This window comes from Gymnoscopelus braueri (assembly GCF_963280865.1).
Source record: "Gymnoscopelus braueri genome assembly, chromosome: 16".
In the NCBI taxonomy this organism is placed as follows: domain Eukaryota; kingdom Metazoa; phylum Chordata; class Actinopteri; order Myctophiformes; family Myctophidae; genus Gymnoscopelus; species Gymnoscopelus braueri.
Window position 1 is genome coordinate 37,021,864 of NC_137616.1, and position 26,355 is coordinate 37,048,218.

Here is a 26,355-nt window from a genome sequence, read left to right on the forward strand (position 1 = left end):
AGTCTGGGGACAGAAAGCATGACCTGTAGCAGATGACCTGAGATGTCTGGATGGTTCATAACAGAAGATCAGAAATGTATCTTGGCACTGCACCATTCAGTGCTTTATAAAGCATTGAATGGTGCTTTATAAAGTATTTTGAAATCAATTATTTCACAGATCTGAGCACTGGAAATATATAATACATAATACACTTTCTTGGTTTTAGTTGAGTCAACTGAACTGACGATAAATACGATATTTATTTTCCAAATCATGCTGAGACATACAAAGTCCTTTAATCCTTGATATATTATTAAGAGACGTATCTGTACTATATTTCAAACGTACCATCTGTGGATGGATTGGTTGAGATTCAACTGCATTTTTTTTCCCACCTTTAATTACCCTGGGGAGGTTTCGCTGAGAACAGATTCTCTTTTTCAGGAACGGGCTGCATCACACTGACACACTCACACAGACAACACACACACATTAAAACCTGGAAGCTTAGTACAACCACTGTCTCATACTGTTCGCCACTGAGCAGCTCCTCTTTTATCTGCCGGTCAGGGGAATCAAACCATGAACCTTTCCGTTACAAACTGTCTCGTCTTAACCTTTAGGCCAGTGGTTCTCAAACTGTTTCATGTCAAGGACCCCCAAATTGACACTTATCAGCCCACGGACCCCCATTTGAAAAGAAATGCCACGGACCCCCATAAGAGATGATTTTTATAGCTCTAGCAGTCAATTCTCAACCATTTTAATTGAAGGAACCCCAGTTTGGCATGCATAAGGCTACGGACCCCTATTTTATGGCATTTCTATCTCTGGGACCCCAATTCATATTGTAAAATCAATGTTCATTTAACTCTGAGAGTGTACAAATGGAACCAAATGGACCCGTTAGGGTCCATTTGGTTCCATTTGTACACTCTCAGAGTTACAGACCCATAAGGGTCCATTTGGTTCCTAACTATCCATCATTTAGCTGGGGACCCCCTGGAACTCCCTCAAGGACCCCTGGGGGTCCCCGGACCCCACTTTGAGAACCAATGCTTTAGGCCACTGCTGCCCCAAGATACGTGTAATATACTTCCCCCCTATTTTCTAACTGAACATCTCTGTAGTTTCTGTATATCAAATTTAATAGACATTGGTGCATCATTCATAAGCTGCCGATAAATCTACTGTGGATAGTTGGACAATGGGAGAGTATACAGAGGGCACAGAGTGACGTTGTCTGTCTGGGGCTAGAATGATATGCAGGTGTAATTTCAAAGCCAGATGCTTGCTTATGCATTCAGGAAACTGATTCAGTGTTGTTGGAGGACCTGTGTTTTTGTGACGCTATTGTCTCCCGGCTCCTACTCAGACAGGCCACGCTTACTGAGCCCACCACTGTAGTAACAGGGGGGGCTCTCTCAGTGCACCAGGACCCAAAAGGCTTCCTGTGACTCAACAGGACCGAATCAGCCCATGCAGAAAGGATTAAATGTTTATTAATTGCGGAACACTTGAATTGTCTTTATGGACTAGCTACAGTACATTAAGGGTAATTTATTTGAAAGCCTTCTCCAGCAACTATGACTTCTTTTAGTTGTAAGTTAGTGCCGGTTCATGAAATATGAGGCTGTGAGAATTCAAACGCATTGAATCTGAAGGCAGTCTCTTGGACAAAAAGGATAATTCTATATGGATTTCTCTCAGTATCTCTCTCTTACTCGCTTTGTTGGAAATCAAGTATGGATCACCACCCCCACATTCTCTGTGTGTGTGTGTGTGTGTGTGTGTGTGTGTGTGTGTGTGTGTGTGTGTGTGTGTGTGTGTGTGTGTGTGTGTGTGTGTGTGTGTGTGTGTGTGTGTGTGTGTGTGTGTGTGTGTGTGTGTGTGTGTGTGTGTGTGTGTGTGTGTGTGCGTGCGTGTGTGCGCGCACGCACGCGCACGCGCACGCACACATTGTCTGCAGTGCACCCAATCGGAAATGGAGAAATCCATTCTTATATTATCGTGGATGTAAAAGTGTGTGTGTTTTTTTTGTTGCTCTGTCAGATCCTCGGTGAGGAGTATATGTTTTGAACGACATGCCATATAGGTGAAACGTTTAATTGGTGCACAAACTGCAAAACGGTAAAGCCGAAGAAAGATGAAGTAATGAGGTCTGTGGAGGAAAGAGAACCAGGGGTAAAAGAGAGGGAGGATTAATGTGAATAATTGAAGAGCAGCTCAATGCAGCAGAGTGTTCCTAAATAATGTCACGACTCGAATAGTGTACTTCTGACAGAATAATTATCATCATTAAGGTTATCTCACATTGAGTTGTTCTTCAGTGGCGGCCACTGGTATCCCACAGTCAAACCAACACACATTGTTATCTGTCTAATATGACATGTGTAAGGAATACCCATGGCACTTACTGTACCCTTACCACCTACACACTGCAGTTAGCATTTAAGTACACTATTAATGTCACCTACTACCTAAATCTCAAGTCCTATCTCAGCTGTTTAATTTAGTCTAATGTCTGAATGTGCAGTCATGTGCTGTGTGATGTATTGTTATTGCATCATGTATATGGCAATGCACACGATTGGAAGGCCTGTTTTAAGTGTTACACTTTTTTTCTGGGTTTGATTGTGACTGTATTGCCATGATATTGGTTGATTGGTTTGAGTATATGATTGTCACAGTGTCACTTCATAAGCGGGGCTTGCCTTGCCAAAATAAAGATTCTCGAGGGGCTTAACCCTGAATCCCCCACTAATGTAGGATTAGATCCACTCAGATTCTGTCTCCCCTAAGACCCCTATGCTGTGTGCATTTACTGAAGCTCCACTATTGTCTGTGTTAATAAAGAAAAGGGAAATGGAATAAACAACAACTGAGGATCCTGGAGGGTTGATCTCTGGGGTATTGAAGGCACTTTTACTACAATTGTGTGTCAGACAATGGAGTGGGTTTTGGCTAATAATAATAATTTCAGATCTGCTGCTGGTAGCTGTGAAGGCCCCTAAGTTTGCAGAAGTATGAAGAATGCAGTCTCAACTTTGATCAAACTTCTGCTTTTATATTGTAGTTAATCGGTTGTTAGAATGGACTGCATTTGCATTCAGTTCTCTCTCATCTGGAGGTGAACTAGTAGGGGGTACTAAGCACAAAAAATGGCCAAATCGTTACGCGGCGGATAAAAGCACCAAATTTGGTACACGCACTCTTTAGGATGTATCTCATCATCTCAGAAGGGGTGCCCAAAAATTTTGACCCATTAAAGGGTTTTTTAAAGGAAAAATCTAAAATGGCCGCCAGAAATGACCCATGATTCCTAAAAGTTGATATAATTCTGACATTTTGGCTGATTGTGCTAAATATAACTTTTACATTTATAGTAAATAGACTGATATTAAAGGATTTGGCAAAAATAACCCATGAAAAATTTCTTAAATATTTTTTAAACAATTCTAAATGCCCAAAATTGTCTTAAAAACCACATTACCTTCCACATTAATCCTTTTCTAAGTGATATATTGTCAATGCCAAATATACTTAATTGTTTTCTAAAACTTTTAAAAGACCCTATGAATGATTACCAATACATAATATATTGTACAAATCTTCATAATGACCAGAGATCAAGCCCTCTATTGGGGCACAACTCCATAGCGTTTTGATGCCCCAAAAATTTAGGAGAGTGTGGGAGCAGACAGGTTCTCGTGCTTGGAGTGTGGGAGCAGACAGGTTCTCGTGCTTGAAATTAAACAAAGTTGCAACCTTGTGCGGGAAAGCAGAAGATCAAAGACACACACACCAGCACCCCCCCCCCCCTTAAAAACGGTCTGGGGGGCTCACAAAAGCCTGAGTAGACGATAAAATGACCCAAAGTTTTTTTTAAAGTGAAATATCCCTTTAACATGTTGTCCCTGCTACCTGCATGTCACACAGTTAACATGTTGTCCCTGCTACCTGCATGTCACACAACAGTTAAGATGTTGTCCCTGCTACCTGCATGTCACACAGCAGTTAAGATGTTGTCCCTGCTACCTGCATGTCACACAGTTAACATGTTGTCCCTGCTACCTGCATGTCACACAGTTAAGATGTTGTCCCTGTTACCTGTATGTCACACAACAGTTAAGATGTTGTCCCTGCTACCTGCATGTCACACAACAGTTAAGATGTTGTCCCTGCTACCTGTATATCACACAACAGTTAAAGATGTTGTCCCTGCTACCTGCATGTCACACAACAGTTAAGATGTTGTCCCTGTTACCTGTATGTCACACAACAGTTAAGATGTTGTCCCTGCTACCTGCATGTCACACAACAGTTAAGATGTTGTCCCTGCTACCTGTATGTCACACAACAGTTAAGATGTTGTCCCTGCTACCTGCATGTCACACAACAGTTAACATGTTGTCCCTGCTACCTGCATGTCACACAACAGTTAACATGTTGTCCCTGCTACCTGTATGTCACACAACAGTTAAGATGTTGTCCCTGCTACCTTCATGTCACACAACAGTTAACATGTTGTCCCTGCTACCTGCATGTCACACAACAGTTAACATGTTGTCCCTGCTACCTGTATGTCACACAACAGTTAAGATGTTGTCCCTGCTACCTGCATGTCACACAACAGTTAACATGTTGTCCCTGCTACCTGTATGTCACACAACAGTTAAGATGTTGTCCCTGCTACCACTAAGTGACTGTCACTTCCTGTTTCAGATTTTTTTGGGCACCCCTTCTAGGATGTCTTAGGATGACCCAAGGGACATGTGTGCCAAATGTTATGCTTTTTGGAGATTCTTTTGGTGTCTTTTGAGTCAACGGTCAACAGTTTAGGTGGCCATTTTGGATTTTGTCCATAACTCACTTCCTGTTTAAGATTCTTTTGGGCACCCCTTCTAGGATGTTTTAGGATGACCCAAGGGACATCTGTATCAAATTTCATGCTTTTATCCGCCGCGTAACGATTTTTCACTTAGTGCCCCCTACTAAACTGTGAAAGATTATATGCAAATTATGTGCACAGAACTCGACCCTAAATTTCCACCTTGTGTTGAAAAATTCAATTATATTCTATTCCACGAAGGGACAGTAAATTCAAAACGAATGGTTGTTGTTGCTACTGATCATTAATATTCTCCCAGAGACCCGCCTCTCCCTGCTGCACATTAATGCTATATGGCTGCTTGAGCTTCCCTGTTGACCATGCATATTTCATCACAAATAATATCACACAACAAAGGACTGTTTATCATAACAATGGGGCTATTCACAGCACTGTTGTTGGGAATGGTGTTAAACTTTAATGTGAGCAGTAGGATTGCTGAATACGCTCTCCTGCTCTGGCCTTTCATCACGTGTATTGATTTAAATGCATTAATACTATGCTAGCTTAATTACACATAATACTCATGCCTGGCCAGGCAAATAACTGTCCACATGGGATCAATACAGACTTAAAAGTGTCATTCAACCATTTATTAAAGTGAGAGATAGGTGGACAGCCAGATTTGTAAACGGGCAATAATTAAATTCATTGGAACTGTGATATCTTCTTCATGTGTCTTCCTGACTGTATGTACTGTAGTTTGGTTTCCTTCCTTCCTTCTTCTATTTATTAACACTTGGCATGGCTTGAAAATATTTCATCATATTGTAAATAGCCCCTACATATCCTCAAAACCTACACTGCAACACGGCTTCATGCTGGAATTATGTACATGCTCTGTAACACTCAGAACATTCATGCCGTTTCATCTGTCATTGTGCATTATTCTGCCATGTTAGCTGAAAACAAGCGTCTGAGCAGTGGCAAGTCTCTGATTCTTATTTCTGTTTCTCGCTTGAAGGCATAGACGTTGCTGATGGAAGCCTAGACCTCAGTCTATCATTTGAGTACCTGTCAGGCTGTTTCCTCATAAGCTTATAAAGATAATATATCTCAAGACACTAATTAATGCATAATCTCAATAACCTTAAGACTATATATTTTATTGTCTTGAGAAAACATTTAATCAAATATAAACCAAGCCTAGGCACTTTGCACATTTTAGAATAGCTTCAGATTTAACAGATAAGTATGTTCCCCACTCATATTTTGAGACAGCCTTTTCATAAGCGTTCTCTGAATATCAAATGACCAAAAATGTCATTGATTGGGCTCCAGTAATTGCTGGTCACAACTGAGAGTGTATTGTAGAGTTGCAGTTTGCAGGTAATTGTTATAACTGTCTTGGTTTACTTGAGCTCTGGGCATTTCCACCACTGAGAATATCTAGCTTTATTCGATTTACTGTGGATTCAGTAGTTACACTTTCAAAGTCTCAAAAGGAGCTGCATTGCGTCGCTGTGGGGCAGAAAACGAAAACTGTTACTGTTTATTGTCATAAAAAACTATTTTAGTTCAAAGCCAATATATTTGTCAATCTCATTTCACATCTCATATCACATTTTAGCCCAGTAGCAAACTATTACTGGTTAACGTTAATGTTTCTGAAAGTTGGTGACCATTGCTTGGTTATTTTAATCATTTAATTAAGTAAGGTGGTGTAATTGCTTATAACATATCCAAAAATCTACTTTATGATTAATTTTTTTTTAATATCATATGTACTTCTTTTATTAACTTGGTTGAATGGCTGATAGGCTGTGTGCATAGCCAATAGGACACAGATCATTCTATCTATGTAGACACAAGATGACTGATGTGTCCTTAGAGCAGACAGACTTTCCTGGCATGACCTTTCAGCACTCCATTTAGACTGACACTGATTCTGATGTGTTGTTCACAGAGGTGGTTGAGGTGAGGTGAGCGAAGGAGAGATTTGATTATTTTGTTTAAATCCTCCCCACGGGCTCCAAGTTTGAGAGGATGTCACTAACTACAAAGTTCACCTCTGTTTTTAGTGGGTCAAACTGACCTTAGATCAGGCCTCAAGGGCATCCCATCAATGACATTACATCTGACCTGTTGATTTGAAAGGTGACCTTTGACCATGAATGAAATAGCAAATGATACACTGCAGTCACTGACTGAAATCTTGGGACTTGCCCTACATTTGTAACGATGCTTTGAAGATAGATGTGGTTGTTAATATCACCAGTGTCTGCAATTTAGAGACACAATACAGCTTGCATAGACATTTGTGAGGAAACAAAACTCCAAAGTTGTGATTTTTTTCAGCAATACATATAATATACACTATATAAAGTAAATGTACTGTACTTAACATCCTTTCCAAACATATAAGGACAGTAGCAGGCGGTGACTACAGATATTTATAACCTTGATGGGTCTAACTGTAGACTAATGTTAATTTACCACAATAGTACCCTTTTAACTATAGTTAATAGTACCTCTCTTCTCTTGACAGGAAATGTATATATAATATAACTAGTTCTTGTGAAATGAGACTTTTCTTCCTGTCGAAACTCAGAGTTTTTAATGCTAACTCCTCAGTGTTTATTATCAGCACAACATCTGTACTTTTAGCCACTGCTTCATTTTCTGCAGTGGTTTACTGAGGTGCCATGCCTGCCAGCTTTGCAGCAGAAGATGGGAACAGGCTGAATAATAAGGCAATTAAAAAAGCTGTTTCCATTATTGGTATCCCCCCAACTCTTTAGAAACTGTCACAGAGCAACGTGCAAAGAAAAAAGAATGCACCATACTGCAGTATGATGGTCACTTTTAGGGGTGTAAAAGTAAGCGTTTTACAAAAGTTCTTTGTCCCCACTGTCATGAGGTGTTTCGAAGAAGAAGCTGTCTAAATCATCATCATCATCATCATCATCATCATCATCATCAACATCACCACTGCAGGAAAACACACCAATAAGTAATACAAAACATAGTAAGAATACAAACAATATAATAAGTCCGGAGACAGGCCTGAAATGCAACTGCAGTTATGTTAAAACCCTGCGGTCACAAATGTTTCACTGGATATGTTTTTTCTATTTTAATCAATAGGATAGTAGTACGAACACAGAGTGCGAACACAGACAATTGTGTTCATTGGAGTGCCTGGCCTAGCGGGAAGCAGCTCAGAGGAATCGAACCCCAGTCTCCATCCACTTCAGTGGGCAGAAACGTTACCCCTGCGGCACCCAGACGCCGACATTCTCCAGTTTTACTGTAGACTTCTCCGAATCATCTGTCCTCATGACAGTGAGTCAGAAACACAATGTTCCACTGTGCAGTGTCATTTGCAAATTTGCCACATTGACTTAGGGTCATGATCATGATGGTGTACATTCAAGCGCAAATTTACTGTCCACATCAGTGCCTCTGCCATGGCTGAAATGATGAAATTACACATAGTAAGAAAAGCAGAATAACAAGACATTGTTATGGTGCAGTCAGTGGTGCTGTTAATCTGTGATATATCTTTCTTGGGACATATCATTGTCATATAGAGGGTGTTTTAAAACCACCACTGCACCCATAACACAGGCTTCAAAGCCACTTATATGTTTTTTAATGCATTTTTATACTATACTTACTTACTCATTAAGGAGTAAATCTCTGTGCTTTAATTAGAGTTGAGTGAGAACCTAAACCACAAGACAACGTAGGAATGAAAGCTCTTATAGAGTATGTAGAAAAAGGAAAACAAACCTGTCCTGTTTAATCTACATACCAATAAAGATGCATTATTTCTCAAAATGTTTCAGGGCATTAATGGGGCTCTAGATCTCAACCACCAGTGTATTCCTGGAAAGTGCATCCTTTCACAATATAAATCTCATCACAAGTGTTCAGGCCCCACTTTGTACTTTGCATTTTGCAAATGAATACAAACACATCAGCACAACCTCTCTTTGCCTCGTTTTAACCATTACTTCTGCTAACAGACTTGGATGGGGGCGTTGTGTTTTCACCCCATTCCATTTGCTCGTTTGTCTGTTAACTTGAGAAAAAACGTATAGGGAATGATTAGTAGGCTGCTCCGTGTAGAATAGATGATTCACTTCTGGGTCAAAAAGGTCAAAGGAAAAGGTCACCATCAAGGACAAGCTCAAAATCGCATAATCCCCAATGACATATCTTGACAACTGCTTGCTATTTATTGGCACAAGTGCACCCTACTGAGTACAATCTCTCTAGTTACCTGTGCATTCCCAGATATGGTATAATAGTCAATAGTAATAGGAAGAGAGCTGAGATGCAATGTCAGGTTGACCGAGCATTCTTTTGTGGTCCTAAGATAATTTCCTAAAATGCACCAAAATAGGCCTCATTGACTCAGTGGCTCAGTAATGGCTCAGTAATTATTACTGGGTTATTGTGCCCCAGCTCCCACACACCATGATGTAATGAGGGGAAGCTTTTCCAGGCAGAAGAAAATACATAATACAATGTACAACTACTAATGTATGAAGGGAGATTTGAGACCTGCACCAGGACCCCTGTTGTTCTCACCATATTGTAAATGAATGAGTTAGAACTGCTGTTCTGTTAACTGCCTAACTAGATCGTTGTTTTTTATCAGCCCATAAATGACTAGATGGGAGGGACTCGCTTATCAAAGATCAAATATCATTCTTAGCATTTCATTCTCTCTCCATGTGTTTCCCTTCTTAGGTCAACTCAGCCTGAAAGACCCAGAAACAAGCTTTCACATTAGATGACAATGGGGAAGAAGAGCAGTGGCCTCGACCATCATGTTTTTGATGTGAGTACAAAATCTTCATTCATCCAGATTAATACATATGTATTAAAAAATACATATATGTCTGATTTTCACCAAATCAAAATCTGATCAGATCAGAATCAAAATCGGAATCAGAAACCTAATGACCATCAGGCTTCAACTGATTGTATTTCTCTTCACATAATGTGTACTGGGATAGAGAGCTAGTTCAGGGTTCAATGTTTGTAATTGCTTCACATCTTACCTACAAACAATAAGGTATGGAATTGTCTCTGAGCAAAAGCATGCACTGAGCTAAATTAGAAAGTCTTTTACATTATATTTTTCAGATAAAAAAATATATACCACATATTTTACGCTGGAAAAACAAAGGTATTGTCTCTGTATGTTTTTGTCTGGGTTTTTTGTGTGTGTGAATCTCATATAGGCCTACAGCACTACGCCAAATTTCTTGTGCAGACTGCCAGTAGTTAGAAAAAGTTACAAACAGACAATAATATTTATTATTGGTTGTTTTTATTGCTTTTATGGTCTATTCATGTTCTTACAAAGTTCAGAGGAGTGCACGCACACCAAACCTTTTGAGGTGCCGGCTGCAGGAGCAGAACTAGGGGGATGAAAGCAACCGCACACTCTTAGCTTCAGTGCCAAACTTTATTCTGACTAATCTGTTTATTTGCGCCTTTGATCTGCATTTTTTATTGTTTATGTTGATGGTTTCTGTATTTAGGATTTAGCTACCCGCTGCTCTGTATAGCACTTTGGTCAAGGAGCGTTGTTTTTAAAGGTGCTTTATAAATCAACTTGACTGCCTCCATTACAACATCTGCACTGGGAGTGACCTGCCTGTCCCTAACACTCGTCTGTGTGGCGTTTACATGGCACTGCAGACAGATGAACAGCATGTCAGTGACAGAGAGGATTGTGGGAGTTCAGCGAAGGATGACAGAAACAAACTGGCGTACTGTGTGACTGACACACCTCCCTGGTACCTGTGTATCCTCCTGGCCATTCAAGTAGGTGCATCTCTACTGTGTTGTGGGCTGTGCTGCTGTTTTTAAAGGGGCAGCCTCTCCGACTTTTAACCTGAATCTGTCGTTATGTTGTGAGGAGGTAGACTCCTAGTTTACGTGAAACGCCTTGTTTTCTCAACACACAGAAGGCATTGTACAGTAACTATTATGTCAGATCTTCACTCGTCTTCTTCACGGTAGAACGATAGGATTCAGGATAAAGATGGGCGAAGTTACTGTTTAACAAACTGGACTGACTCTTTAGACAGGATCTCAGTGAATGCCTTGTGTGAATGTCCTGCTTGCTTCAAGTGTGCAAATGAAATCAGCATAATGAAAACAGAGAACAACTTGTCCAGAAATCTTCCACGGACATGGAATATTCTGCTCCCTGTCCATGTGCATGTGTGCATGTTGAACAGATTGAGTCATGTCAGTCATATACCCTGGGAAAATTGTTAAGTCAAGTCCCTGTGAATTTGTTGTACTTGTACCAAACAAGTAAACTGAAATGAAAAGGATGAGATGGGATGTATATAGGTCTGGTTTACTAGGTGTTGTGGTATATGATTACGTTTATGTTTTTAGAAGCTTCAATGTAAACAAAAATATTCACGCTCCTCTCCTCCTATCCAGCATTACCTGACAGCGTTTGGCGGCATCCTCTCGATTCCTCTGATCCTCTCTGAGGGCCTTTGTCTGCAACATGATGGCCTGACACAGAGTCAGCTCATCAGCACCATTTTCTTTGTCTCTGGCCTCTGCACCTTACTGCAGGTCACCTTTGGCGTCAGGTGAGTAGGTGGTGGCCTGGTTGATGGGTCATTCATTCAATCGATCATCCACCATTATGATGATCATTATTTTATTGTACTGTATACCAGGGCAGAACAACCTGATGAATAAGATCAGAAACACTGTATTGTGCCGGCAACAGTGGCTCAGGGGTAGAGTGGCCGGTAGAGCGGCCAGATGGCAACCGCAAGGTTCCCAGTTCAGTCCCGGGCTCCCCCAGAGTTAGTGTCGAAGTGTCCTTGTGCAAGACGCTTGCTCCAGATGAGCCGGTTGGTGCCTTGCATGTATTCCTCCGCCATCGGTGTATGTGTATGTGAATGTGTGTGAATGTAATGCACAATCTATGTAAAGCGCTTTGGATAAAAGCGCTATATACATGTATGCACCATTTACCATTTTACCCAAGTGTCAGTTACACACAGTTTGTCTTGGTGCGTTGCAGTGACAGCCCAATGTAAATCAATTGACACTTAAAGACATTTTAAAGATAAATAAATATTTGGGTTTGATATTGCACATACCAAGGTCCTGGTCAATTATTTGAATTATTTAAATCATCCATCTTGTCAGCATTTTTACCGCCACCAACCCAGTTGGCTCGGTTGGTGGAAGCAAAGTATGTTTTCTCACCATTGGCAAGTTAGCAAAATAATACTTCAGAACAGATGGGCGGATTTTAGCTTTTGGGTTGAAAAGGTAAAAGGTCATGATTTACAATCCAGGTCAAGGTCAAAACAGATCTGTGGATTTCATGATGTTTGGTGAGAATGATCAGTAGCCTGCCCGAAGAGATGAGTAACTTTTGGTTCAAATAAATCAAAGGACAAAGCCACATTCAAGGGCAAGGGCAATATCTAAGGTGGAAATTACATATCTTGATAGTTGCGCTGTGTCGGGTACCCAACACTGCTTGAACTAGAACGATTGTACTAAATAGAACGATTGAACTAAATAGAGGGCATACGTATGCCCTCTATTTTGTACAATCGTTCTAGTTCAGAAATGCTAATGGAAGTAATTGAGGTCAGTAAGCCAGTTCGCCAGTATCTAACAAAAAAACAGTTCCTACTGGTTTACTGAAACTATTAGTTTTCATTGGTATAGCTACAAAATGCTAACAAGCTTCCAGTTCACATTTCTCAGTAACTGTAGTGCCATATTAGACTAGCAGATTATATTGTGTGCAAAGTTGACATTTTGGCCTAAGGGCAGCACTAGAGGAGAGGTCACTCTGAACTGTGTTCAAGTGCAATGCATAGTGTTATTAAAATACCGAGGACACACTGTTTCATGGCACCACAGACATACAGATACAGTATCTGTATTTTTAGAAAAGAATTGCAGTGTATTTGAGTAGCCTATGGAAACTGCAGTATTTTGTCCTTTGGCTGAGTTTCAAGAAGGACCCATGGAAGGAAAGAGACACTGATAAGATGGAGCTGAATTTGAAAGCACTGCTTTCAAAAGTAGTATTTGCTGTGCTGATTTTTCAGCTTAATGTGCAGGTAAGGTTTTATTCAAACTTTCTTGGTTTACCTTTAAGGCCAGGTAAATGGAGTTAACTAATGGAAGGAGAGATGATTCACTGTGCAGGTGTGAAGTCTTATTAAACATTTACAGTGTGTATTGTCATATTACTTCCTTTTTCACTACTCTATCAATGTGTGACAATTCAAGTCAATATAAGTTAATTTTTGATATTATACTTGACAGTACAATTGATAGAGGCTGTAATAGCCTGCAGTAGGCTATAAGGTAAGGTGTGGTCTGAAGACAGATTTCATTCTTCATGGAAGTTTCATACTTATCCAGCTTCAGCTTTATCAACTTCACTTCAACTATATGATAGATTTTATCTTCCTCTTTACTAGCAGAAGTAGGTGTGTGCGCTTTGGGATGAGACATTACAACCACATTAAGAGATGTATGCAGAAATGTATGTGTTTGATGTGTCATCCATTCATGTGCCTAGCTGTGCCGCTGAAACAAACAGAATTCTCTATGGGGTCGTGGTGGGACAATACAGACCCCTTTACTAGGTCACACCATTCTCAGTACTACATGTGGGTAATTAAGTCTTTATGAGAGTATGACTCTCATAAAACATGTTTCACATGTTTTACTATGGGTCATTTAAGATCATACAATCATTTGCAAAATAAAAGAGCCTCAGAGGTGTATTCCAAGAGACCAAGACCAAGATGGTGGTCTTGGAAAATCGTGAGATGGATCATGAAAATAGGTTGGCAATCATAAACATTGAGAGTTGAAGCAATACAATTTCAAAGGAAAACTGCAACGCGTTGGGAGCCTGCAGATCTGCTATTTTTGGTGCGCAACACCAGCGTGCTAAGTATAAATCCGGCTTGAGAGTTTTGTTTTCTCTTCCAGATTGCCCATCCTCCAGGGTGGCACATTCGCTCTGCTGGCTCCCTGCATGTCCATGTTGTCCATGCCAGAGTGGCAGTGTCCAGCCTGGACGCAGAACGCTAGCTTGGTGAACACTTCCTCTCCGGTTTTCATAGAGGTGTGGCAGACACGTCTGAGAACCGTGAGTCAGCCAGCACAAACAAAAGTTTTTTTTTCTAGGAAGCTCGTAAGAAACAGCACTTCAATTGAACTTGATAATAATTCAATGACTGAAACCATGTGATTTGAGCTCCAGGAAGTCATCATCCGTCCCATTTAGGCCCCGTTTACACTGGCAGCCAAATCCAGCCTGAATCCAGCCTGAATAAGATCTGTGTCATATCCAGATTGGAATCCGATTTGTTTTATGTAGTCTGAACAGAGACAGGTCACATGGAATCCGATTTTTACAAATCTGACCTGAGCCACATTCAGATGTGGTTTGAAATCTGATTCAAATCTGGTTTCTAAAGATGGGTCTCAGTCTGAACGCAGTAACCTGATCTAACCACCCAAGTCGCATATCAAACTGTCCAAAACACCACTTGCAGCGCGACCTGAGCGCCACTGATGTCATTACAGAGTGTGAGAATTGATTTTGATTTACGAGAGCGCAAGGGGTGTAATGAAAACAAAACAATAGTACAGAATACGTTTTACAGAAGAAATGGCGGGCAGCATTCAGTGGACAGACGGAGATATTCAATGTCTCCTAGCACTTTGGGGGGATGCCTCAGTACAAGCGAAACTTGTAGGAATGTATAGGAACAAGGCAACATATGAAGACAATCTAGTGGCTTGGCAGAAAATGTCAAGGTCCTATCTGCAGTGTCGGAGGAAAATAAATAATTTTAAGAACACATATAAAGAGCTAAAAGTCATGACGTCATGACGCCCACGTCGTTACCACGGTAACCAAAGCAGATATGTCGACGCAGGGCGGCTTTGGGTTGACGTTGTTTAAATCAGTCTGAACACACAGATCTGTGACATCAGATCTGGTCACTTGCAAATGCAGTGTGAACAGTCGGGCCAAAAGATCGGATTTGAGAAATAAATCGGATTTGACTGGATGTGACTGCAGTCTAAACAGGCCTTAGTGTTAGCAATTAATTGCTTTAACACAGCGGTTCTCAAACACTTTCATGTCAAGGACCCCCACATTTATTCACATTAAGCCACGCTGCCACGGACCCCCCATTTGAAAAGATTTGGTGCCACAGACCCCCATAAGAGAAGATCTTAGTTGTTAGATTAAGTACAGAATTCCAAAACTGTCTATACAGTAAGTGGGGAGAAAGAACCCTATGATCTGAATAGTCATTCTTACACAGCACGTTCTCTCATCTGATTAGCTTCTGGCTGGTGAAATTATAGTGAAATAACCACTTTCAAGCTGGTGTTCCTATTTTGTGCATGGCATATTTTGAAAATAGCAGATCCACATGCTCATGACCTTGTGAGCATGTAGAGCGGCTATTTTTGAAATAGTGTTTGTGTGGTTGAACTGTTCCTCATTTTTCTGAAGACCCCCTATAATCCCCTCAAGGACTCCTGGGGGTCACCGAGCCCCACTTTGAGAACCACTGCTCTAACACTGTGATGCTAATTGTCAGTGCTAATTTAGTCTTGCCCTTAAGGGGTTTATTTTCCAGAAATTACCGCCTCACTGAACATTATCCCTTTTATTACACTGCTATGCAGTGGTGGAAAAAGTACTCACATTTAAAGTATCAATACTGCACTGTAGAAGTACTCCGTTACAAGTAAAAGTTCGGAATTCAAAATTGTACTGAGTAAAAGTACATACTGTAAGTATTGGTATCAAAATGTACTTAAAGTATCAAAAGTAGAAAGTACTCATTCAGGATGTCCCATTTCACAAGTTTTCAAATATATGAAATATCTAAAAATCTTTAGAAAATTTCTCAATTTCTACAAGCTCACAATGCGTCACATTGCGACGCATTGTGAGCTTGCAGATCGGCTATTTTCAAATGGCCGAAGTGTATAGGGCTGAAGTGCTTAATGTACTAGTAACAAAAGTTTTCAAATAATTGTAGTGGAGTAAAAGTACAATATTTGCCTCTGAGATGTAGTGGAGTAGAAGTAAAACTATGGGAAATTGGAAATACCCAAGTTAAAGTACAAATACCTCAAAAGTTTACTTAAGTACAGTACAGTAAATGTGCTTAGTTACTTTACACCACTGCTATATATGAGTATGTAAGGAACATACTGAGTATATTTCCCTACATTGAGGAGGGTTTCTTGCAGACAGCATACTGCCGTGACCGACCAATCAGAATGGAGCATTCGACAAAGGCACTGTAATATATGTAAGCCAAAGGATGATGAATGTTGAGCTGTGCAGTTATCTAACAATAATGCATGATGTTGGCTCATTTCCATTCTGTGACCATGGCGTAATGAACCGTGTGCCTGTGCTGTATGTCCCGTTCCACATGCAGCTTCAGGGCTCCATCATGGTGGGTTCCGTCTTCCAGATACTGGTGGGCTGCACGGGTCTCATTGGCTTCCTAATGCGCTTCATCGGCCCCCTCACCATTGCCCCCACCATCTCGCTGATATCCCTGTCCCAGTACGATATGGTTGGAACCAAAGCCGGCAGCCACTGGGCCATCTCGGCTTTGTGAGTACCAGTGAGTTTACATGAACACTAATACCCGGATTACTGGGAATAATCAGGTTCACGGCCATAATTTGATTTAAGCATTAGCATAATTAGCACCAGTGTGATTATTACAACCCATTTTTAATTGCAATCAAAATGTTTTACTCAGAAGTCAGTTGTTGTGTATTCTTTCTGTATCCAGTGAAGCTATTACGTCTTACAGCCACAGACACACGCACGAACGCACACGCACGCACGCACGCACGCACGCACGCACGCACGCACGCACGCACGCACGCACGCACGCACGCACGCACGCACGCACGCACTCACACACACACACACACACACACACACACACACACAGACACACACACACACACACACACACACACACACACACACACACACACACACACACACACACACACAGTAAAACTCTTGATAACTGATCCATATGGAAAGTTTTAAAAAACGGGCCTCCAGGTACAGTATTGCCTTAACTGAAGATTGACTTGTTGTGCATTTACGTAAATTAGATGAAATCCTGCTGAAATGGTTCTTCTTATGCATGCAGGACCATAGCGCTGATCGTCCTGTTCTCCCAGTTCCTCTGCAGCATACCAGTCCCTATCCCTGCATATAGCAAGAAAAAGAAACTGCACACCTCAAAGATGTACATCTTCCAGATAATACCAGTATGTTCATGAGTCAGTATTTCTACTTTTTGGGGAGGTTGTTGACTATCTTAATTAGATCACACACAGCCAGAGGAGCAGTCCATCCAGGGTAAAAGTTTAACTATGACCAGCTAGTGTTTAAATGAAGCCATGATTTAAGATGCATTCCACTGAGAAGTGGCTGCGTGATAAAACAAATGTTTACCCTTAAACACCCTGAACCTGGCGGAACAAGATTAAATTAACTCCCCCTGGTTGAGTACCTGTGTGCATCCCTCACTCTGGACAAATAATGAAGTATATAGGACAACACTCTCATAGCATCTGTGAGGGGACAAGTAAACAGCAAAAAAAAACACTTTGATATTATTAGAACATGATGCAAATTTTTGCTGCATTGGTAGAAGTACTTTAATGGAAAATGTATGAAGCTGTATTGATATTACATTGATTAACTCTTCTGGAGATCCCTGGCACAAAACATTTTCAGATGGGGGTCCGTGGCCAAATATATATCAATTTGGGGGTCCTTTTGGCACAAAAAGGTTTGAGAACTACTGTTGTAGAGCACTTTGGATAAAGGCGCTATATAAATGCACCATTTATTACCAAGTAAACATCTGAATGCTTCTTCCACCACTGTGCTCAGGTTCTTCTGGCCATGGCGGTCTCGTGGCTGGTCTGCTACCTCCTGACCATCTATGACGTCCTGCCCTCAGATCCAGACCAGTACGGCTACCTGGCTCGCACCGACGTGAAGGGAGACGTGGTGGGTTCTGCCTCCTGGTTCACCTTTCCTTATCCCGGTAAAGTCATGACATCCCTATTGCTTTCATCATGTTCATTCATCGTTTCATTTGTTCTATCTCAAACGTGTTAGCGGCTCACGGCTGCCGTGTTAAGTTGTCAGATGGGTGGCCCGCATGCATTTTCAGAGCATGTTTAGTTGAATGAATGATCAATCGATGAAACTAATAGTATGCTTAAATTCCTATTTATCTGTATCACAATGAAAAGTCATTTTTTTCTGATTTTCAATGGAAAGGCTTAATGATTGTGAACCACGTGAGCCCTATTTTGAAAACCCACACAACCAAGGGGAGGAGGAGAAGAGAGAGGGATGTAAGGAACGGGGGGTGGAGAGGGAGAGAGCGGAGAGGGAGAGGTCCCATCCATCTTTTGCCTTTACTTGCTTCTTACCCTTTTAACTTTAAAGGGTGACTGAGTGCTGAGAAAAGCAATCTAGCTATAGGCTTTATCATAAAGAAAGGTTTTTAATCTAGTCTTAAATATACAGAGTGTGTCTGCTTCACGGACTGAAACTGGGAGAAGGTTCCACAGCTGAGGTGCCTGAAACTAAAATGCTCTGCCTCCTGTTCTAACCTTAGGTATTTTTGGAACCTTAAGCATTTTTGCATATTGTGAACGCACTGGTGTTCTAGCAGTTTGATAAGGCTCGATGAGTTCTTTGAGATACAGGTGCCTGTCCATTGAGAGCTTTGTAGGTGAGGAGGAGAATTTTTTATTCTATTCTGTATTTAACCGGGAGCCAGTGCAGAGAGGCCAGTGAAGGAATGATATGATCTCTTCTTCTGGTTCCTGTCAGTATACGCGCATCAGCATTTCTGGACTAGCTGTAGGCTGTTTAGAGACTTATTTGGGCAGCCTGATAATAACGAGTTGCAGTAGTCCAGCCTAGAAGTAACAAATGCGTGAACACGTTTTTCTGTGTCATTTTGAGACAGAATGTGCCTAACTTTTGCAATATTACGCAGGTGAAAAAAGGCAAGTCCTTGAAATTTGTTTTATGTGGGATTGAAAGGACATATATTGGTCAAACGTAACTCTCAGATTCTTTACAGTGGCCCTGGAGGCCAAGGTAATGCCATCTATTTTTGAACCACACAGGAAAGTAATATACATTAAAAAAAAACACATAATGGCTTCATCATTCATAGTTGAGATATTAACTTCAACTTTATTTTGTCCACAAAGTGTAATGGTTTTGCAGCACTGAGTGAAACAAAAAAATACATTAGTAAGCATAGCACAGAATCAACGGCTCTGCATCAATGAACAAGCACAGGCCTAATCATAAGAACAATACAACGATGACTAACCTGTCATGCTCCCCTAAAGTAGAAAATAATGATACAACATCAACAAAATCTTCTGGCGGCAACAACATGAACAGAAATCAGCAGCATCGTCCTTCAAGTAGAGGGGGAAGCTCCTTTTCCCTACATTGAGGAGGGTAATGGCTGTGGGATTAATGAGGATCTGTCTGTCTTAACTGTAGTGTGGGGAATCTGAAGCAGGTACCAGCGGGTAGGGATTGACACTCCTGCTAAAGAGGGCATAGGGCAGTGGTGATTTGAATGTGCGCAAAAAAGACAGGGGGATTAAGTGAGCTTGCGATAGGAAAATGCCGTTCGCTTCCCTGACAGGCACTCATTCACCCTCACCCTGTGGGTTCTGTTAGAGAGGAAATTAGGATCCCAACAGCCAGTCGAGCAAACGTATTTATCATCGTATCTCCATTTTTGTGGCAGGACTTCCTAAATAAAAAGAATCATTGTCAGTATCCAACTCCTGAAAACCCAAACTTAGCTTAACAAGAGTGCAGGGGAGGTGAATGCGATTCAGGATTAGATACAGCTAAATTAATATAACTCTTTAATTACACTTTAATGAATGGATGTTTGGGGGTGAATTTGTGTTTGAATTACTCACAGAGTAATGGTGTAGAAATGTGTATCTTGCAGATGGCAATCAATCACGTGTTTTATCAGCCTTGTGCTTAGAATGAGAGTACAGTTTTTAAAACAAAACCTATGATTTATTTCAAGTGAACTCACTATACTGATAGACTGTATACTAGATACTGAACACCATACCGATTCTCCTCCTTTGGTCGACCGGTCGGCAGCCGACTAACTTGACGTACAGCTCTGTTTCATTGTCATCATATCTTGTCTGAAGGTTTTTTTTTACAAAAGAAGAAAAGAAGAAAAGCTTTTTCTTGTGTTAATTTATTTTTACCAGTCCAGAGTCCAAGAAGTGAGTTACTAAATCCATCCCATAAAAAAGGTCTCTGTGTGTTTATGCAACAATAGTGATTTCAGTGTGCCTCTATGCCAGGCTGTGAAGTTTTTTGTTTGTTTGTTTTGTCTTTCAAGACAGAGACGTTTTGTGGGTTAAGGTTAGGGTTAGGGGTTAGTACATCCCCATTAGATTACTGAGTGCAGAAACTGGTCAATAGAGAGCGCTGTTGAACTTTGTGAACTGGAGACAGCTCATAGAGGATACCGTATATTGAAGTCATGAACTTGACAAACGTTGCTGCAGTGGAGCAGAATTGAAAATGAGTTTAGGACAAAACACCTCTTTTGAGTTTAGGACAAACAACTTTTCTTATGGCAAGTGAGAGTATCAACACTGGTCTTTTATTTCTATGGTGGATGATTTTGCACGAAGTAGAACCAGGGAAAAAGTGCATTGCTTACCTAAGCGGTTCTCAAAGTGGGGTCTGCAGACAGACTCCCAGGGATCCTTGAGGAGGTTCCAGGGGGTCCCCAGCCAAATTAGTTAATATAGCATCAAAATCAGTTGCGCTACCTCGTCTATTCAAAAATAGCCCATCTACAAGCTCACAACACGCCGCGATGTGACACATGTTGAGCTTGTAGATCTGCTATTTTCAAAAACATTTTTGAATCATTTTAACCCAAAGGTTGAAATGATAAAATAATTTCTAGTTATTGCGTTGTTGGCTTTGAGTGGCTATGTGCTGTGAATCTCTGTATTTACATCACAGGAGTGTTTGTTCAGTAACAGGGGGTCTCTCTGTCTCTTCAGCTCTTTAATAAACAGAAAACACATTTTTAGGTGGGTCACCGATTCCATCCAATAAGGAGATAGAACCCAAGGGTCGCAAGGGGGAAGACAGATCAATCAAAGAAAACAAACAAATTATCTACATATTTACACATATAGTACCTGAAGACATAAGGTGCGGTAAGTACCTGAGGTAAGACATAAGGGCGTGAGCCACTTACACTAATGCCACTTGTATTTTGACCACTCCTTCAGGTCAGTGGGGCGTACCAGCTGTAAATTTGGCAGGGGTGATGGGCATCATGGCTGGCATCATATCCTCCATGATAGAGTCTGTGGGAGACTACTATTCCTGTGCCAGGCTTTCGGGGGCCCCACCTCCCCCAAAGCATGCCATTAACAGAGGGATTGCCGTGGAGGGGATTGGCTGTCTGTTGGCAGGAGCATGGGGCACAGGGAATGGCACCACCTCCTTCAGTGAGAATGTGGGAGTCCTGGGCATCACCAAGGTGAGATATATGGGGCAGGGCCAGTGGCGTAACGCAGAATCGCGGGGCCTCCCCGCGGGAGTTTCACGTGAGGCCCACGTACATGCACGCGCGCATGGGTCTAATTCGGTTCTATTTGACCAATATAAATCAACTTTTTTCTTTTTTTTTGCTGTAAAAATATTTGTATCAGCGGAGGCGGGCCCCCCCTGCTGGTGGCCCCCCCGCACCGCATCGCTTGCTGCCCCTCCATTACGCCACTGGGCAGGGCTCATGGTACAGTAGTAGCCCCTTACCACACACACACACACACACACACACACACACACACACACACACACACACACACACACACACACACACACACACACACACACACACACAGTGTTTATCATGAAGAGCAATAGCATAGATAGAGTACTACAGGATACATCTTTGTTTAGGCACTCCTAGAAGTTGCCTCCTCCATAGGTTCCCACCTCAGATTTTAAATGGAAAGGCTTATGATGTGACATAATTACACAATTACATTAGTAAACATAGCACAGACTCAACAGCACTGCATCAATGAACAAGCACAGGCCTAATCATAAGAACAGCAATAAGAACAATACAACAATTCGATTACTAACCAGTCATGCTTCCTGTGAAGTGGCTCGAACGGCCAAGGCTCCAAACATTTGACAAAAATCTCAAGAATGCATTGGTATTTATTTTTACGATAGCAACTGTGTAGACTGTGTGTTTGCAATGTTCCTCTCTTATAGACAGCTAGACTCCTGCAGAACCACAAATAATCAAGCACAGCACAGGGCCATGACTTGATCCATCATCATGTATCACTGTCAAGTTATCAGTGACCCTACAACTGAGTCACCTGCAAACTTCAGGATGTATTGATTCTCAAACTGGCTCTGACATTCATGTGTATACAGAATATAGAAGAGTGGCGACTGGCGAGAGAACTCACCCTTGGGGTGAACCTGTAGATGGAGTGAGCTCCCCTGACATACACTCATTCACCCTCACCCTGCGGGCTCTGTTGGAGAGGAAATGAAGGATCAAAACAGCCAAACTAGAGTCAACACCAAAAGTAGTGACAGAGTTTATCCACTAACAGGTGGATGAAAATTTCACAAACACTGTTCCATAAGTTTTACTGCCCTCTAGGTGTTTGAATAAAGGGTCAAGCAAGGTGAAAACAGTACACCTCGCCCGGCCTTATATGCAAACCGAAACGGATCAGGACGGTACTGGGTTTTGCCCAGAAGCTCCTGTTTTATCAGTTTCTCACAGGACTTTATGATCAAGGTTGTCAGGGCAACTGGCCTGTAGTCTTTTGGGAACAGGAATCACACACTGCATTTCTGTAGCGGCTGTAAATTATTTTGTAGAATAAAACATGAAACTCTCCTAGACTTATGTTAACGACGGACCATATTTTGTGCATAAATCGAGAACCTAGTGGTAAAAAACAAATAACAAACAGTGGGAACCCACTGTGAACACAGATTTAGGACTAGCAACTGTAGCACTCTGTAGCAGCGGGGAAGCAAGTATTGCAGTGGATACATTATACACACAAGTGAATAAGTAGTAACACTGTGTAAAATGGGTTCCTCGATGGGTTTATCATACAATGAATACACTTCATGACAATTGTCTGTTACTGTACTTGTTTAACCACTTAAACCCTATATTTGCTGACCGGGGTCCCCCCAGGAGGTACACTCCTTTTTTCCCCGAGCACCAAATCTCTTCACCGAAAGTAGCCGATCCACAAGGTCTCTCTCAACGTGTTGTGAGCTTGTAAATCTGCTATTTTCACTGAATGTTGATGTTCTCTCCAGAATAGGGAGGTTATGGTTCATGTGGTTAACTCTTTAAGACCTGAGAACGCATCTGTGTGTCATTTTTAGATTTCGTTGGGCTATTCAAAAATAGCAGATATACAAGCTCATAGCGCGGCACTGAGTGCCGCGCTATGAGCTTGTAGATCTGCTATTTTTGAAAAATCGTGAAAAATGTTGTGCAAATCTTTGAATATATATATATATTTAAAGCGAGCATTTCTAGCTAAAATGTTATTGCTTCTGGGGATTCTACAAATGTCTTCTAAATCAGTTTAAAACAGTTTTCTGAAACACTTATGTTGCTATAATATTAATGTCAGTGTCAAGGAGCCCCACAACGATATGTATTTGGCTGCGGACCCCCATCTCAAAAAAAAAATTCCAGGGACCCCCAGAAGCAAAGATTTGAGTAAAAAACAATTGCTTTATAGATATATATTCAAAGATTAGCAAAAAAAAAACACGATTTAAAAAAAAAATAGCAGATCTACAAGCTCATAGCGCGGCACTCGGTGCCGCGCTATGAGCTTGTATATCTGCTATTTTTGAATAGCCAAAAGTATAAAATATGGATAAAGTGGTTACACAGATGCGTCCCCCGGTCTTAAAGGGTTAAGATGAAATTTGAAACTGGAATTCAATACAAGACAAAATTGAAATGTGCCAAACTCCTTGGAGACAAGGTCAAAGTTGAACATGCTGGCTGTGTGGTTACAGGTAGGCAGTCGAGCGGTTATCATGGTCAGCGGAGTCTTGATGATTTTCATGGGGGTGCTGGGTAAAATGGGAGCCATCTTCACCACTATCCCCACACCTGTGGTTGGAGGGATGCTCTTTATCATGTTTGGGATCATCACTGCTGCTGGGATCTCTAATCTGCAGGTAAACTGTTCTGTAAAAAGGCCGTTTTAAATGTCTGTTATGTACGAATCCGACCAGCGGATTCTACGCACATTAAATGCGTTGTTCTGGTTTTGGTTGCTAAAATGCCTCACTTTACAGTTTGCAGACATGAACACCTCCAGGAACCTCTTCATCTTCGGTTTCTCCATGTTCTCGGCACTTGTCATTCCAAACTGGATCAACAAACATCCTGAATTCCTCTCTACTGGTATAATGGAACTAAGTCTGAGAGAGTATAAATGTCAACATTACATTAATACTGAAGATGTAACTGTGTAGCTACTGGAACTTCTATGCTATTGTACTATTTTGTATGTATACTTGGGAAATACCTAAGTAAATCCTATTACCCAACATACATACACCCAGTCAGCCCCCAATTAAATATAACTGGGCATTGCAGCTAACGCACCACACTATTGCCTGATTTATACTAGTTGCGCACCGAAAATAGCAGATCTACAAGCTCACCACATGTTACGCTGCAAGAACTGAGTATAACTCAGGCTTTAGAAGCCAATAAAGACTCGACCAGTGGTGTAAAGTAACTAAGTACATTTACTCAAGTACTGTACTTCATTTTTAGGTACTTTTACTTTACTGGAGTATTTCCAATTGTCTGTACTTTTACTAGGAAATATTGTACTTTTACTCCACTACAATTATTTGAAAACTTTAGTTACTAGTCACTTTGCAGATATAAATTATTTACATTATAAAACATACATTAACCACTTTAGCTCTGTTTTATACCTTGGCTATTTGAAAATAGCCGATCTACAAGCTCAATCCATTATTATGATGTAACAGTGGCGTTTGTATTGGCATGTTACCTGCACATGTGGCCTTCTAGCACCTTCCTGTATCTTATTTTCAGAATGTTTCAGGATATTCAGCCATAATAAGTACAAATATATGCAATTCTAAGAAGCTACAGCTGTGACTACACTATTAAAACCAGGGGACTTTGTACGCGTCACATGAGAGTGTTGAGAGAGTTGATTGATTATATCAGATAAGGACAGTAGCCACTGTTAAATAACAGTGCTGGAGCCTGAGTTGCGTCATCTAAGACAGTACCAAGTCAACAGATTCTGTTGATTAACAGATATAAATTATTACATTATAAAACATACATTAACCACTTTAGCCCTGTTTTATACCTAGGCTATTTTCAAACATTTTAGTACTTTTACTTTTGGTACTTTAAGTACATTTTGATACCAATACTTTTGTACTTTTACTCAAGTACATTTTGGCATTCTGGACTTTTACTTGTAACAGAGTACTTCTACATTGCAGTAGTGATACTTTTACTTAAGTAAAACAATGTAGTACTTTTTCCACCACTGCACTCGACACAAAATAATGTGTGACAAGCAACAAGTTGTTTGATTACACCAGTCAAATCTTTTCAAATGTTTTCCAAAAGCAAAAAATAAAAGTGAAAATAGCAGATCAACAAGCTCACGTGTTGCTATGCGACACTTTGTGAGCTTGCAGATGGGCTATTTTTTGCTGTTCATCGTACCGAGAACCCTGTCAAGTTGCGACACATAATACTGCTGTGCCTTGTGCCAGGTGTGGTGGAGTTGGACCAGGTGTTGAAGGTGTTACTGACCACTGGCATGTTCGTGGGAGGATTCCTTGGCTTCATTCTCGACAACACAGTTCCAGGTAAAATACTTCATCAAAGGAATACATTTATCGGCAAATTGTGCTGCTAAGTAACATAAATGTGCTACTATCGCATCAAATAGCATATATTTACGCATTGAAGTGGATTAGCTATTTTTGGTGTGCCACACTGGCACGCCAGACGCCACTAAATATAAATCTGGCTTCAGGAAGCAAGCGTGAACGTGGCCTGCTGTCCTGGAACGCAGCCCACCTGGGAGACTCAAGCAGCACCTTGGAAACGGACGAGGTTTATGACCTTCCCTTCGGCTTAAGTACTCGCCTGGCCTCCTACTCTTGTGTCCGCTATGTTCCATTCTGCCGCTGGGATGGAGCCAGCTCTCTGCACACACCTAAGGAGGATGGGACATATCCAGACAACACAGACACCTCAGAGGTCATCAATCAACAGGCTCTGTGA

At 41.2% G+C, this 26,355-nt stretch overlaps 1 protein-coding gene across 1 annotated transcript; it reads left to right on the forward strand.

Annotated features, from left to right (window-relative positions):
* Positions 1–10,522: 10,522 nt before the first annotated feature.
* Positions 10,523–26,355, forward strand: LOC308102955 (solute carrier family 23 member 1-like; the record flags this gene model as incomplete). The annotated part of the gene is made up of 11 exons (XM_080452807.1): positions 10,523–10,660; positions 11,294–11,451; positions 13,844–14,003; positions 16,333–16,514; positions 17,074–17,194; positions 17,826–17,982; positions 21,269–21,522; positions 24,072–24,236; positions 24,357–24,465; positions 25,839–25,934; positions 26,105–26,355. The coding sequence occupies 11 exons, from the start codon at positions 10,523–10,525 to the stop codon at positions 26,353–26,355; spliced, it is 1,791 nt and encodes a 596-aa protein (XP_080308933.1).